At 40.0% G+C, this 16,080-nt stretch overlaps 1 protein-coding gene across 2 annotated transcripts in view; it reads right to left on the bottom strand.

Moving 5' to 3' along the window:
* DENND2C (DENN domain containing 2C) overlaps window positions 1–16,080 on the bottom strand; it is a 77,030-nt gene that overhangs the window by 32,400 nt on the left and 28,550 nt on the right. Inside the window, exons 1-3 of one of the 2 annotated variants that reach the window (XM_089514360.1) lie at window positions 14,858–14,910; window positions 6,040–6,990; window positions 1,910–2,058 (exon numbers count right to left, since the gene is read on the bottom strand). In XM_089514360.1, the coding sequence (XP_089370486.1) occupies window positions 1,910–2,058; window positions 6,040–6,818 (928 nt within the window). In that variant the 5' untranslated portion in view covers window positions 6,819–6,990; window positions 14,858–14,910. Of the gene's footprint in view, window positions 1–1,909; window positions 2,059–6,039; window positions 6,991–14,857; window positions 14,911–16,080 lie in introns of those variants that run through there. The other variant, XM_089514359.1, reaches the window with a different exon arrangement.

The raw sequence follows: 16,080 nt of genomic DNA, 5'->3' as shown, positions 1-16,080 counted from the left end.
AACAGTTTTAAAACTTCACATTAATATAAAAAGTTAAACATATAAAACCACTAAAAACATACAAAAGCAAACAGCCCAATAAGAAGCCTTTCTGGGCTCAATTACATATTAAAAGCCTGCTTGAAGAGAAGTTTTTGCCTGCTGATGAAAGGAGAGCAGGGAGGGAGATAGACTAGTCTCTTATGGAAGGGAGTTCCAAAGGGTGGGAGAAGCCACTGAGAAGGCTCGCTCTTGTGTCTTCACCAAATTAGCTAGTGATGGTGGCAGGAAATCCTTCTCCTGAAGATCTTTAAAGTTCTGGCATACGGGGAGATACAGTCTTTCAAACAGACTGGACCTAAGTCATATAGGCCTTTATAGATCATAACCAGCACTTTGAATTGTGCCCAGAATCAAACCAGTAGCCAGTGAAGTTATTTTAACAAGGGAGTTATATGCTCCCTATAACTAGCTATGGTCAGCATGCTGGCTGCAGCATTCTGGATCCACTGAAGTTTCAGAATAGTTTCTAAATGCATCCCCATGTAAAATAAATTACAATAGTCCAAATGGGATATAATCAAGGCATGTAGGGATATAATCCAGGGGAACACCAAAGCTGCCAGCCTGAGACTTCGGGGGGATTGTAACCCCATTCAGTAAAGACAGTCCATATTCCCTGATCTGCCTTTCAACTAACCAGGGGCACCTCTGTCTTGTCTATATTAAGTTTCAATTTGTTTGCCCTCATCCAGTCCATTACTGACAGCAGACAATGGTTCAATACCAAGACAGCTTTCTTGGAATCAAATGGGAAGGAGTGAGAGAGTTGGATATCCTCAGTGTATTGCTGACACCGCGCCCCAAAATGTCAGATGACCTCTCTCAGTGGTTTCATGTACATGTTAAATAACATGGGGGACAAACAGAACCCTGAGGGTTCCCACTGATCAAAAGCCAGGGAGTAAAACAGAAATCCTCCAGCAGAACCTTCTGAGATCACCCCACCATGAAAGACTGGAACTATTGCATAACAATGCCCCCAAGTCCCGTTCCCAGAGTTAGCCCAGAGGGATACCACGGTCAATGGTATTGAAAGCTACTGAGAGGCCCAGCAGAACCAATAGGGACACATTCTCCCTTTCCAGTTCCTTGTGTAGGTCATCCACCAAGGCGACCAAAGCTGTCTCTCTCCATAACCAGACCTGAAGTCAGACTGAAAAGGATCTAGATAATCTGACCCATGCAAAAATCGTGGAGTTGGGAAGCCACCACATGCTCCAAGTCTAGTTTACGTGCTAGTACACTGTAGTATGTTCATTCTGCTCTACTCCAGTCTCTTCTTGCTTATATGAACAGATAAATAAACCAGAAATTGAGACTTTTATGTTACATCTGAACTGGGTAACATGGTTTGTTGATCTGAAGCACAACAAAGTTTGTAGAAGCAAGTACAGCCAGCCCTTCTTATACACGGATTTTTTATACACGGATTTAAGCATACACGGTTTGAAAATGTTCAAAAAAAGTATAAATTTACCTTGATTTTCCATTTTTTATAAGGGACACCATTTTGCTATGTCATTATATGTAATGGGACTTGAGCATACACGGATTTTGTTATACACGGGAGATCTTGGAACCAAACCCCAGCGTATAACAAGGGTCCACTGTAGTTTGTTGGCAGAAAAGCAAGATAAACAAGGAATCCTGATGTACTGTTTTACATGCAAATCACAGCCAGAGAAAGCAAAGGAACAAGGTACAGCACAAATCTCCACCCCTTCTCCTCCATCCACTGCTTTCCAGAAGAGAAAAATATTCCATCACTAGGGACATATCATTGGCAGCCCACAGTGCCAGTAAAGTGGCAGAAAATCTTTCTCCAGTTTGTTTCAATGTCTTTCGTCCAAATAACTTACAAACATACCAATAATGTCCTCATAGAGGTTGTCCTCTGACTGTGTGCAATAGAGGCGGACGTTTGTGGTGCCATTCAGTTCCTCGTGGAGTTTTTGGTACTCCATGGCTGCTAGCCGGTTGCGATAACCTTGAATGTCCTCAAACTCAAATGACTTTCTGTAAACAAAGCAAGGAACTATCTTATCATCTCATAAGCTTCTCATGCAACAATGTAGCACAGCCTATTCACCTCTTATCATCTGTTAAAGTTTTATTGCACTGCCTAGAGCTAACTATTTTATGTTCACAGGATTTTTTTTTTAGCACAAAATAGTTTTTCTAGACATTTTAGCAAAGGTGATATTATATAGTTGGGCCTCCATATCCACAGATTCTTTATCCGTGGATTCAAGCATCCATGGCTTAAAATAGCCCAAAATATATACATCCCAAAAAGTAAAATCTTGATTTTATTTATAGGACATCATTTTACTGTTCATTGTATTTAATGGGACTTGAACATCCACGGATTTTGTATCCACAGGAGATTCTGGAACCATAGGCCCACTGTACACTTTTAGAGAAAACTAAGATGTATAATACCAAAGCAAAGAGAGAAGGGTCATTTTTGTTCAGAATCTTTCACTGCTATTCATACACATGCACATACATCAATGGAAAGAATAAACAGAGACTTTAGATCCTATATCAGCTTTCTCTAGCCTGGTGATTTCCAGATAACCATGCTGGGTAGGCATGATAGAGGTTACTGTCCAATACATGTGAAGGCACCAGATAGAAAAAGGCTTTTCTACACTATGAACAAATTCATGTGGAAGAAAGAGAGGAGAATTCAATTTGCTTTCATTTTCACAATGAAATGCCAAAATCCATAATCCAATGGAGAGGTACACACACTTAAATCCATCTGCATAGAATTAGCTCTAGCTACCCACATCATGTGTTTTGCATTAGGAACAGCTGGAAAGTAACATCTCTGTGGTTCAAGAGTTTCTTTTGTTTTCCATTTAATTACAATGACAACATAAAGTATTCAAGCCACTCAGTTCTATGTTTATCTAAGGTTAAACAGGATTTCCAAATCAAAATTTGGAGATCTTCACACTGAGAAGTCAAAGTTGATAATATCCTTTGACAAACACTGGCTTGCCCTTGGTAACTGGCCTAAAATATTCACTTGTTGCATAACCTATCCCTTGCCAAGACAGGAGATGCATGCCTCAGAAAAAATAATGTTCACTGTTTTATTAATAATAAAGGTTTCTTCTGTCTTTATTGCTTTTTACTTGCTCTTAATGAACTGGCAAAATCAAAGATCCCTATAGAACTTTATAGTTCAGGACTTTGTTACAACAAACACAACAACAAAGTTTAAAAAGGAAACTCAATTTGCAGTTCCCGTTTAAACAAACGATTATTTTCATATAACAAGCATAATAATTTTATGCCAATCAAAATGTCATTTTATATCCCTAAAGTAACAAAGTGAGTTTAAATTTTTCTGGACTCTTTTAAATCCTCTTGGGAAACTTCTATTCATAAGAAACTAAATGAGCTAGGTCTCAATAAAAATGAAATTCTAAAGCTTGACACCGATAGAGCTAAATCTATTATTAAACAAAAAATTATAGAAGCAGAAAGATACATGGATTCCGCTTCCCTTTCAAAATATGTCTTGTTCAGTTTTCAAATCTTGGTCCCCTCCCCAGCTCCATATCTATTCCATGTTACTCTCCCGAAGTTTAGAAGGGCTCTAACTTTGGCACGTTTCAATGTGTTGCCCACAACCATGTTGGAAGGTAGATTTTAAAAAAACCTTTTCAATTTTGTTTTTGCCCATGTGGCTCGGGCGCTGTTGAAACCAATGAGCATGTTCTCCTTTACTGTCAATTCTTTAGGGACATTTGTCACCAACTGATTAGCCCACTACTGAGTAAATTCCCAGGTAAAACTGACTCTTTATTTACACCTCCTATTGGATAACAATGATCCTACAGTATCCCATAAGGTGGCTAAATTTTGTTACACTGTTTGTAAATTGCACCCTCAACTGACAAATGGACATTTTATTACCGTGTAGAAAGATTTGTTTGGATACTGTACATATATAGTCTACTATTAGTTTACATTTTAATCTCTTATTGTTATACTGATACGCTATTTGTGTGGTTTTGTTTTTATACTGGTCAAAGACCGAATAAATTTTATTAATACTAAAAAAAAAATCTGTAAAGGATGTTCATACAACATTTTTTTATTTTCCCAAAAAAGCTATTATACCTCCCACCCATAGCTTCCAGATTTCCAAGAACTGTACATCACAAGAGGGTCACTAGGACACCTATGGCAAGCAATTCCAAAGGTCAATAAGACTGGACAGCCAGGTACACTCATCAATAAATATGTGTATACATTGAATTTTGAAAGAAATCAAAATTCTGCACTAGAGTAACCCAACTAGTGCATTAAAAGCTCCATTTTGCACTTACAACAAATTTGTTTTCTGGAAAAAAAATGTGCTTGCCTTTTAAACACAGCTGTTGAAGTACTGTCCAGATGTTACAAACTTAAGATACTATTTTTATTAAATAATTAATTTATAATAAACGGAAACTTCTGCTTTTCAGGTGCTAAATTTAATTTTAATGTTAACAGTCCTGAATGAAGAACAAAATGCAAATAGATTACTTTTGATGCTACACAACATGTCAGTGAGAGGTGGGGAAAGAAATATTATTGCTCTTAAGTTATTATTTTTTCTTCGTATGTCTCACGGACAAAAATAAATGAATGAACTGAAACCTTGTTCTAAGTAAGAAAAAGGGGCTCACTGTGCAAAACATTACAGATATTCCGCTGGAAGACTGTGTGGGCATAATAAAGCAAGGGCATACCTGACTGCTCCTTAACATGGGAATAACCTGTGCTGTTCAAGAATATGAGCATAGCAGGTTGCCATGAAATACAAACTTTATTACAAGGACTGACTGTATATATTCATTCATAGACATATCTGCATTAGTCTGGAAAATCAATATGCAAAGGGATCATGTAGCACCTTTTAGACTAACTGAAAGAGAGAGGTAGGAAGCATGAGCTTGCTTAGACTCCAGCCTACTTCCTCTGATGCACGAGGTAGAGTGAAAAGTTCAGTGACAGATCTATATAGTTTTGCATACCTATAGACATCCCCACACACCAACTGCTATATAGGTCTGTCCCTGGTTTTCCCACTCTACCTCATGCATCAGAGGAAGTAGGCTCAAGTCTAAGCAAGCTCATGCTACAAACTTCTCTCTTTCAGTTAGTCTCAAATGTTCTACAAGATCCCTTTGCATACTCTATATGCAAGTCTATAAGTCTAGAAATTTTAGTCAAAACTGGAGCCCAAAAGCCTGTGTTGACTTATCCACGGGTCAATATAAGCACTGCTCCTTGACTCTTATCGAAAGAAAGAAAGAAACTATCCTCTTCTCTGAGTAGAGTGGTGAGAGGTGAGACCTTAGTCCATCTCAAAAGAACCTAAAAGAAGGACTGACCCTCCTGCCATCCACCTTCTCCACCATGGCACCATGTCTGGTCTATTTGAATGCCTGGATGGGGAAACAGTGGCAGTGGTGGCTTTGGTGCTTCCACTCAAAGGAGTGGCAAGAGAGCAGTGAAAGGGTTGGTATTTCTTTTAGGTTCTCCCAGGATGGACTAAGCTCTCACTTTAGTCCATCGTCTAAGCTCTCTACTCAGACTCAGAGATCTTTTTCTTACCCTAGCCCATGCCTAGTCACCTCCCACAGACATTGCACAGCCACCATTTACTGCAGTTATCTCCTCATCCTTCAAGTCCTTAGTGGGAAAACAAACAGTTATGTCTGCTTGAATTTTTAAAGTTATTTGCCATTGTTTTCCTTTGCTTCATCCTTTACATTTTTTGTCATATGCCCTAAGTTTTACCCTCAACTTATTCACAGTCATATCAAAATCCAAAATTTCAGCCCCTAAACCTGCCTTTGAGGTTGATTTGTAAATGAGTATATATGGTACACACAAAGAGGAATAAAAATCAAATTAGTGCATTAAGCATCACTTCTGGTAGAAAGGGAAGATATTAATTTAATAAATAAAAATAAACTGATAACCCACCTCTTGGATCTTCCTCGGATTCCTCGGCTGACCACTCTCTGCTCAGGATCATGGGAAGTTGCTGGAGGGCAACCACCATTACACTGGTGTTCAGGGAGCTTCCTCTCAATGTGTCCTCCATCACAGCCATCCTTATGGTCCTTCTCAGAATGATAACGGAAAGTCCTTCGTGGTTTGGGTACCGGGTTGATGGCTGGCTGCTCATCCCGGCCCTCAACATCACAGTATATGTTCTCTGAGCTCTTTGTTGGAGTCACAGTCAGTGTTTTCTCTGTTGAGCTACAGCTTTCCCAATTCCTTTTCAAGTCCAAAGCTATAGATGGATAAGCTTCTATCTGTTTCCACAGGTCTCTTGAGGTATAGAAATTCCCTGGTGGCAATCTTTCCCCTTGCCAGTCCTGACTGGCCTCTCCATCAGAAGAAAAGCCATTGTAGAGCTGCCCAACCCTAGGGCTCTCTGAACCCTCTTGAAGCCTCTCATCTTCTTCCTCCGTTACAGAACAGAGATGAGAATTTTCCCGGAAATCTAAGCCGAGACTCTGAACATTTGCTAGTCCTCTTTCATCGCTGCTGTGTCGGAGCTCTGTTGGCTTCTTTCTGCTGTCATGGCCATACTTGACCCCAAAGTCTTTGGGTTTTGGCCTTTCCTCCTGGCAGCCCCCTTTTGTCCGCCCCTCCCACTGAGAGATCTTTTGCTTTATGTTCCGGCAGTGGCTACGAGAGAGAGTTTGTAAAGCAGAACGTGAAAAGTTGGTGTCTACACTCCCTGTGGGGTGCATGGCAGGCAGTCAAGATACATTTACTACAGCCCTAACACAGCATACTGCCTTCCAACTGGATATCAAAGATTTGTCATTCAAAAAATCAAGGCTTTGTTGATCTTCAATCAAATCCAATTTACAGTGTGATCCAACTCTTCCATTGGAAGGCGAAGCATAACCAGATGCCAACCTGCAGGAAAAGCCAACGGCAGAACATCCATCAGAAAAGAGGCAGGAAACAGTTATGTTTAGTACCAAAACTTTCCAAATTCATTAATCTTTAAGAAGTCACAAGATTCATTTCTGCCCTCACTCCCAAAAGTTAATTTAAATGCCTTTTCATATACTATATAGTTTAAAACTCAGAGGCATCTGACAGGCAACTGCAGCCAACCTCAGTGTGTGACAAGTGAACCAGTATAATACATATATTATTATTATTATTATTATTAACTTTTATTTATAAAGCGCTGTCAATTTACACAGCGCTGTACATACAATCTTTTAGTTAGACAGTTCCCTGCCCTCAGGCTTACAATCTAAGAAGACACGACACAAAAGGAGAAGGGAGTGGTGGTGGGGAATGGGATCAGGTCCAGCAGTTCTCCACCTCCGAGGCCTGGACCAAGGCAGATGGACTGGAGGAAGTGCTTGGCTTCTTAATTAAGGGTTAAAAGGAGGCTTCCTGGGTCAGAGAGGGGCTATCCTCTGGGAATGCTTCTCTAAACAATATAGTCTTTAGCTCAGTGTCTTGTTCACACATTTTATATATGTGTCCTGTTCACACATTTTATTTTAGGCAAACATCTTTTAAAAATTCTGAACTTCATTTGTGAATTATCCCTAAATAAACTTTTGTTAAACTATTCTTCTATCAATGCTAAGAAGCAAAAAGGAGTCTATTACTTCCCAGCCTGTGCCTTTTATGATTCACCCACTTCTACTCCCGTAATTCAAGTAAATGTACACCCTGATAAAACCTGGTGTACAAGATGGGCAGCTCTACCTAGCACTACCAAAAGAAATAGTGCATCTACTCCATCTTTCACACCTGAACAGATTTTCTGTGGGGAATCAAAAAGATGGAAGAAGCAGTGGGGAAACATGAGAGGGTTATAAATGGGAGAGGACAACATCTGGATCTCCCATAATACTCTGCAAATCAATAATGGCACCATAAAATAATTGCAACACAGGGTGAAAATAGCAAGGCCAATTTTGTAGGGAGTCAGTATGTCTTAATATCAAGCCCATTATTCTCATCTTTAGACCTTGTTGTCTCTTTTAATATAGCTACAAAAGTATCTCCATGCAAACAAATTTTCATAGGCACATATACAACTTCGATAGCTGCTGCAGTTCAAAACATATGGAGCATGCTAACTTGAGTTAGACTGGCCATGAAACACTCTAATTTACTAGAAGTTTGCATGCTAGAATCTATTACTCTCCACTTATAAAGATTTCCAATATTTGCATATCCCTATTCGAACTTCCCAGACTTCTTGTATCGTATGTCTAGAAGATATAAATAGAATGGTGGACACAAGTTAGAGAAACCCAGAGATAGCAGAAGTACAGGATTAGTTGGGAACATGACAAAAGAAATCTGGCTAATAGTAAACGTGCTCACTGTACACAACCAGTGAGCTTTAGGCCCAGAATCCAACTGTTTGGTAGTTCATACTTGATTGGATAGAAGATGGATTAGAATGTTAGATTGTGTGTGAAATACCACCCCCCTCATGGTCTCCTTTTGTTCAGCCTCAACCGTCAGAAGAATATTACTGAGAAGAATAATAAGGCAGGACACGTGGCCAATGTTGCCTTCGTTTTGCAAACAGACAAACGGGATGAGACAGTGATGCAACCTAACCACAGCAGTAACAGACGGAGGTGGCAGAGATGAGGCTTGAACCCAATAGGGCAGGTTCACAGACTTCTGTTCACTCCACACCCTGTATGATGACAAGGCTATGTGACATCCTCCCATCCTTTGAACAGCTGATTCCAAGTGCCTTCCCAAGCCCAGAGTTGCTTCAGAATTTCATTCTGCTGCAAGAATATCTTTGTGAACTACCCATCCTTAAGATAAAGCAAATGCAGGGTGGGGGTTGGGGTGGGGACTAGCACGTTGGTGGGGTTTCCTATACGATACCGACTGGCACCAACATCTTTGCTGCTGCCCTTTCGAGATGGTTCCAAAGTCAGTGCTAGCAACAGCTGTCAATGTCAAAAAACCCACAACACGGAAATTATCCTGTCACCACAAGGCTAGGCAAGTGCTGCAAAACCACTCATAGGTCCAAAACACACAGCAGAAATAATCCAGTTTCAGACTGCTTTACCTGCCCTGGCTCAGTGCTAGGGAATCCTAGGAACTATAGTTTTGTGAGACATTTAGCCTTCTCTGTCAGACTGCTCTGGTACCACAATAAACTACATTTCACAGGATGCCCTAGCACTGAGCAATGGCAGTTAAAGTGGTGTTAAACAGGATTATTTGTGCAGTGTGTTTTGGACCATACAAAGACAAATCTCTGCCACCAGCAAATAAATAAAATGGAGCACCCAGAAACTGCATGAAATAAATGCAGAAACTCTCACATCAACAGTCCTTTCTCTCCAACAGTGATTTAAGTGGAAAAAGACACTAGAGACTTGGATACAGGGAAACTGAGATGGGGAATTTAAAATGGAACTGGTTCTCAGGAACTGTGTAAAGATCCTCCCTGGTTAATGCAGCCTTGGCTGAATGTTAAGGACATCAGAGACAGTAGAAGCCTTCCAGCCAGTGGAGAACTTCTTATCTTGTTTCTACAGGCATCCTAGGCCTGATCAAAGCTCAGTGCTTGCTGTCCAGATACAGCCCACATGGACATATCCACCATTTTGTTAACACGCAATGCCCTTTTTCACTCTGTCAGACTCTTATGCTTCCATGTGTAGCTAGGGATGACTTCCTCCCAGAGTTTTATGTGGTTCTTCCTTGCACACAGAAAGAATAACTATAAATAAGTCTCCCGCAAAACATTCTGAGCACCTGGGAGTCACTCTCTTCCTCAACTCTTCTGCACAGCCTAGATTAGTGAAACAACAGCACGGACACTCCCCAAAGTAACTGGCTGGCATCAAGTGATTATGGAACAGCTGTTGCGATCCCTGGAAGAAGCAAGGGGGTACTCGCTAGTGGACATGGAGGAGAAACTATGAATAAAACTATCATTAAATGGGAACACAATTGAATATCCCCAGATTCTCATCACTCCACATAATGGCGTAATCGCAGATCAAGGGAAATGTTCAAGGGTCAAATGTCACCACTGGTGAAGACAGTCAACCTCAAAGAACAAAAGAAATAAATGATGATTCAATAGTAAATATGCTTCTTTTAAAAAGTGTGCAGCCCACACAGATGAGCTGGCCAACAGGCAGCTATGAGCAGTCTTCACTGTTTCAGTTGCTGACACAAAGGAGTTGTTTTTTGTAACAAAACCATGACCTTAGGAAGCAGGAAGACCCTTAGGAAGCAGGAATGGGAGCAGGTAGAAATCAAACCTGATAAAAAGGTGGGCAAAGTATGGTCCATGGGCTGCATGAAACACTTTGGATACCTAAGTGAGTCCCTAGGAACACCCCAGAAGACCTGTCCAGCCCCCAGCCCCACAAACAAAAAGATATGTGGGGTTTTTTTTTTAATTATTATTTTGGTGGCTGATTTTTCAGGCAATTCTTTCTCCCAAATAGGGACAAAACTTCCTAAGAAATTATTATTTCTCTTCCTCTAACTTTGCAAAGCCCCCAAACCTGACCAAAATACCAAAAAAGAAACAAAAACAGCAAAAAGGCAGCTGGAATTAACATGAGATCACTTTGGGCATGCTGAAGCTCACTGGTACAGTCTGCCAGACGGACACTGGGAAGTAAAAAGGTTCCCACTGCCTGTGCACTTACCCACTACAGCCCTATAAACCAGTATACTCACAGACTGGAGCTCAAGGACTACAAGGGGAAAATCTGATTGATGGTCCCTGGACATTAAAACTGGAGCATGGCAATTTTGAGTCGGGATGGAATAAAATTCCCATTCAATTCAGAGCAGCAGCAGCAAAAGCAATAGTAAAATTCAAATAAATTCATCATCCTCATGGCAACAGATCAACTGGTGAGTCCTGCTCAGGTAGACATGTTACAGTGCATTCATCTTGCTTCAGTTGGGAAAGGCAGGCTCGTGTAGAAATAGCCACTTTTCTCAACAAAGCCCATAGAAGCAAGAGAATAGACTTTTCCCAAACAAGGGACACCTCCTTCTACACAAATCTTGGGGGAGCATATTTAAACATGTATATGTCATCTCAATTTGTAGTGGGGTCAGGCAAGGCTGTATTTTATCCTATCTGTTTAACTTGTATGCTGAACATATCATATGCAAAGTAGAATTAGACTTGGAGAAAGGAGAAATGAAAATTGGAGGATGGAAAATCCACAATTTAAGATGTACAGATGACCCTATACTACTAGCAGAAAATAACAAAGATTTGGAATGACTACTGAAGAAAGTAAAGAAAGAAAATGCAAGTGCTAGCTTACAGCTGAATCTTAAGAAAACAAAAATAATGAATACAGATGATTTACATAACTTAAAAATAGTAATAAAGACTTTGAAATAGTCATATTTTCGATACCTTGGCTCAGTCATTAATCAAAACTGAGATTACAGTCAAGAAAGACCAGATTTGGAAAGGCAGCTATGAGTTCTCTGGATACCATGGACTGCCAGAAAGACAAAGAAATGGGCCCAAGAGCAAATCAAGCTTGAATTCTCCCTAGAAGCCAAGATGACTAAACTTAAACTGTTGTACATATCAGGAAAAGACATGACTCACAAGAAAAGACAGTAATAGCTGGTAAGGTAGAAGGCAGTAGGAAAAAAAAGGAATATCATATTACTAGTGGATATACTAAATCAAGGAAGCCACGGTCCTAAGTTTGGAAGACTTGAGCCAGGTTGTTGATAACAAGGTGGCTTCTCCCATTCATAGGATTGAATTAAGCCAAAATCAACTTGAAAGCAATTAACAACAAACAGAACAACAACAACCTCCACTGACAACATATTCAACTTGAAAGTATTTATTCTTAAATACTTTGTCATAAGTACAAAAAATGATGTAAACAGCTGGGAAACACAGATTTTCCCAGATGCTGCTGGCCTCTAACTCCCTTAAGCTATAGATAGTAGTTAAAGATGATGAAAAATGTAGTTCAACAACACCTGGAGGGCTACAAATTCCCCACATCTACCCTAGAGGCAAAGTTGTGGACCTGTGACAATAATAATGTGACATTTTTCTTTCTGTAATGTCAGGCTTGCAATAGCTGATGTTTAGGTTTTTAAACCAGCTACCCATTGTCAGACACTCCCTATTCATAATTCAATGAAGCACAAGTCTGCAAACTAGGAATAAATCTGGTTAAGAAGTAGGACCTTTTCCAGGGGGGAAATGGGTAGTACAGGAAGAACCAAGGGTACTTTCTTCCACTAAGCACCCTCTAAAATTGCCCACTGAACTCCCATAATAATAGATTTGGATGCACCCATTTGTAAAAATGATGTACAGCTCCACTTTCAGTCTCATCCTCACCAACTTTCAAGGTTTTGGCCAATTTTAGAAGGCATTTGTAAGGATTACTGAGAGGTGTTTAGTAAATAATAAATAATCATCTTCACCAAGGGCGAAAAGGCATGTAAAAGAAATAATACAGACCTTCACAGAATAGAAGTCCCATGGTATAATAACTACCTCTCTCAGCTTCCTTACACTGATGTACATGCAGCAGAGATGTGGTAGAAATGATGGATTAAACTTTCACATGTATCTTTGTTAGCATACTCTTTGCTTGGGACTCAAAGTGGGAGGCTGATAGCCCAAATGAGTCAACTAACAGCACCATGCAAAGCTGGTTCAAGATCTGCTGGATCCAGAAAATGATATAATGACTGACACACAAAAGTTACGACATGAACTTTAAAACAAAACAAAAAAATGAATGAGACAATTCCATAGGTCTGGTGCAAATACAACCAGAAAACAAAGAGAAAAACAAGAGTCACTGTGTTCATTATAAACTTTTCTTTGGGGTCTTACTTATTCAAAGCACAACTCAGTTTGGGGCCCTCTGGAAACAGTGCATGATCCACCAGAAATGGGTTGCACTGGCAATGAATACACTGTTATAGCACTATTTCACTTTAAATGCCATGGCAACATTCTATTGAATCCTGGGATTTGCAGTTCAGGAAGGGGTATTTAGAATTTTTAGCCAAAGGGTGCTTGGTCCTTACTATAGTATTAACCCCAGAATTCCACAGTAAAACTGTAGTACAGTGCGCCCACATCATACGTGGGTGCGCTATACGTGGCTTTCGGATTATGCTGAAAGCCATGTGACGGAAGAAGCAATGGCTGCCACATGCATGAGCCCCATTGTTTTCAATAGGGCTCGAGCATACATGGTATTTGCTTTACGCGGGTGGTGGTGGTCCAGAACGGATCCCCCGTGTAAGGTAAGGGTCCACTGTACTATAACAGTATATAGTCAAACCTTGACTTTCGCAGGTTTAACTTTGATTGATTTGATTATTCATGAGTTTGCCATCAATAATTAAATGGGATTTTGGGGGGAGTTTTGTGGCCTGCTGTGGAAAATTGCAGATGACATGCGTAGACTGGAAAATATAAAGAAAACTTTTAAAAGTTTACATTAGTCATAAATGCATAAAATAATACTGAGTATCCCTGCTTCCCCTCACCATGCCATGGCCACTTTCTTCCTCTCCAGCCACATCAAGGACTACAAGGTCTAGTATGCTCCACAATGGCATGACAGAAATAGCACTTCACTCGAGTTCCTTAGCTCACAGAGACAGGAATATAGACATAGGGGCTAAACACACCGACAAAATACGCTGGTTTCCTGGGGGTGTGGCATTTGTACAAAAACCCCAAAATACCGTCATGCTGCCTGCCTGACCACAAGGCAGGCGGTTGTGTGATGGTGTGGCATTTAGACGCCGCATAGTGTCAAAACGTGGAAAACCCGCTGCCACAGCAGCAAAATAGCCTTTTTCTGGCACAAAAAGGAGTGGCTTTCTGCTGCTTCTTTTTGCGCTGGGAAAATACTGGATGCGGCTGCTCAAAGGGAAGGCCAGAAGCCACTTCTTCGGGGTGGTCTGTTTTGCCCCTAAGTTAAGGTTTGGGGGGCCTACAAATATTCATGGTTTTCCCACTTTCACAGGGGTCCTATGCCCTAGCGTCTGCAAATATGGAGGGTCAACTCTAAGGTGATAAGGACCCAAAGAGTTCATCAGAAAGAGAAAGCATTTCCTCACATGTAAACATACAAACTGTTAACAGAACCTCTAACAAAGCAGCTCCTTTTTACATAATATTTTTACAACCAGCCAGCCCCAGTTTTCCTCTTTACCCCCTGTTTAGGAGATAAGTTTTTTAAAAACAGCATCGGCATTAAGATGATGTTGAAGAAGGGCTGGAAAAACAGTTTTGGTGTTGCGTTCCAGTAGTATATCTGGAGTAAGCACTACAATAAAGCTTGAGCTGGGAAAGAATGGAATTCTGTCTCTAGCCAAACCTACTGCAGCTGTTTGCCTGCCTACAACAAGCAAGGGGAACAGCAGCTGCCTTCAGAATTCCTTACTAAGCATGCATGAACAATAAAACAGAGAGAAAAGGGGAAAGCAAACCAGTTTTGTTTACCAGTTCCCCCCAGCATGTTAAAGAAACACAGATTTATAAGTGTAGCCATCAAAATGGAACTCTCAAGTTGTCTTAAAGTTCAAAATGTTTTTGTTTACTTATGCAAGGCTTACCTGACCTGCATATTATTAGTTTTTGATAAAAAGTTCATTGAACCATGTTCAACTGCTCTTCTTTTTTTGTGGGTAGGAACCTACCCCTATTTCTGTCATGCTATTTTCACCCCGTACCAAATTTTCTGTTACAGAATTAATGCTCAGTTTGTTAACTGAAGTATACCTGTATTCAGTGGTCTTAGAACTTGATCTTGTCTTGCCTGTATTCCATCTGACTGACACAAAGAACAAAGTAGGATGCTGGCTACAGGGTCTTACTTATTCCAAATAGCTGTTAGAGGCAAAGTGGGAAGAGTACAAAAGTTCATATATGAGTTGAAAATAATGGATAAATTGACAACGTATGCTGCAGGAAAAATAGAGCAAGAGTATGAGAAAAAATGGGGAACAATGGGGAAAATGTGGTATTAGTTGAGAAATAAGAATAACAGCTATTAAGCAATATGAGATCTTTATTGTAAGGGAAAATAATTTAAAAAATAATGTTGACAGGACAGGACTATAAGGGTAGGAAATTACACATGACTAGTAGAATTTTACTTCTTTTCTACATTGATACAAGAAGTTATAGTATTAAGGAGAACCGTAATGGTACACAAAGATACACAAAAGTATTTTGCTTTTATTTTAATTTTTTTTAAACTATCTCCTTTGTAGACAATGAGCTACTATGTTATACGGTCTTACGAAAATTTTTATATTCTGTAAAAAACTCAATAAATATCATTTTTTAAAAAAAAGTTCTTATATCTGGGGAACAAATCTTGCTACTGAAAGGATACACGGTTAGTCTATGCTCTCTGCTTCTCACCTCCCACCTCACACACACATTATACCTTCTCCCAATAACAAGTTCTTTAAAGCAAGTGTGTAGAAAAGGAAGGGGTAGTTCAAGTATAATTAGAAAGTCCCACCCCTCACATTCCTCTCACTGTATACTGGCAGCCTCCATAAACATTATTTTGGAAAGCAAGATACATATTATGTAGATGGTACATAAATAAGTGGATGGGTGAGTGGGTAGAGAAGGGAATGAGAGTACAGTATAGACTGTGGTTAGTAGGTAGTGAGGGAAACCAACTCCCAGGGACTACATAACATTCCTTTACATCTTACAAGATCCAGTTCTGGTTTGAGCTGAACTTTGGAACAAGCAAAAGCCCTAGATATAGATAGCGTTAGCTGTGGTATCCCAGTTGTGAAATACTCTCCCCGGGACTGACGCCAATACTGGTGTCATTCTTGCACTAAATAAAAACATGGCTTTTTATTAAAGCCTTTGGAGCCTAATTGGTTTTATCCAAATCTGTGCATGACTTATAGTTTCAAATTGTTTTAAATGGTTTCAACTGATTTTAACTGTCTTGTTCTAACTTGTCAGATTAC

This window comes from Sceloporus occidentalis, unplaced genomic scaffold, assembly GCF_023333645.1.
Source record: "Sceloporus occidentalis isolate IW3139 unplaced genomic scaffold, rSceOcc1.0.p SCAF_3, whole genome shotgun sequence".
NCBI classification, from domain to species: domain Eukaryota; kingdom Metazoa; phylum Chordata; class Lepidosauria; order Squamata; family Phrynosomatidae; genus Sceloporus; species Sceloporus occidentalis.
This window is presented reverse-complemented; position numbering and strand designations above follow the sequence as displayed.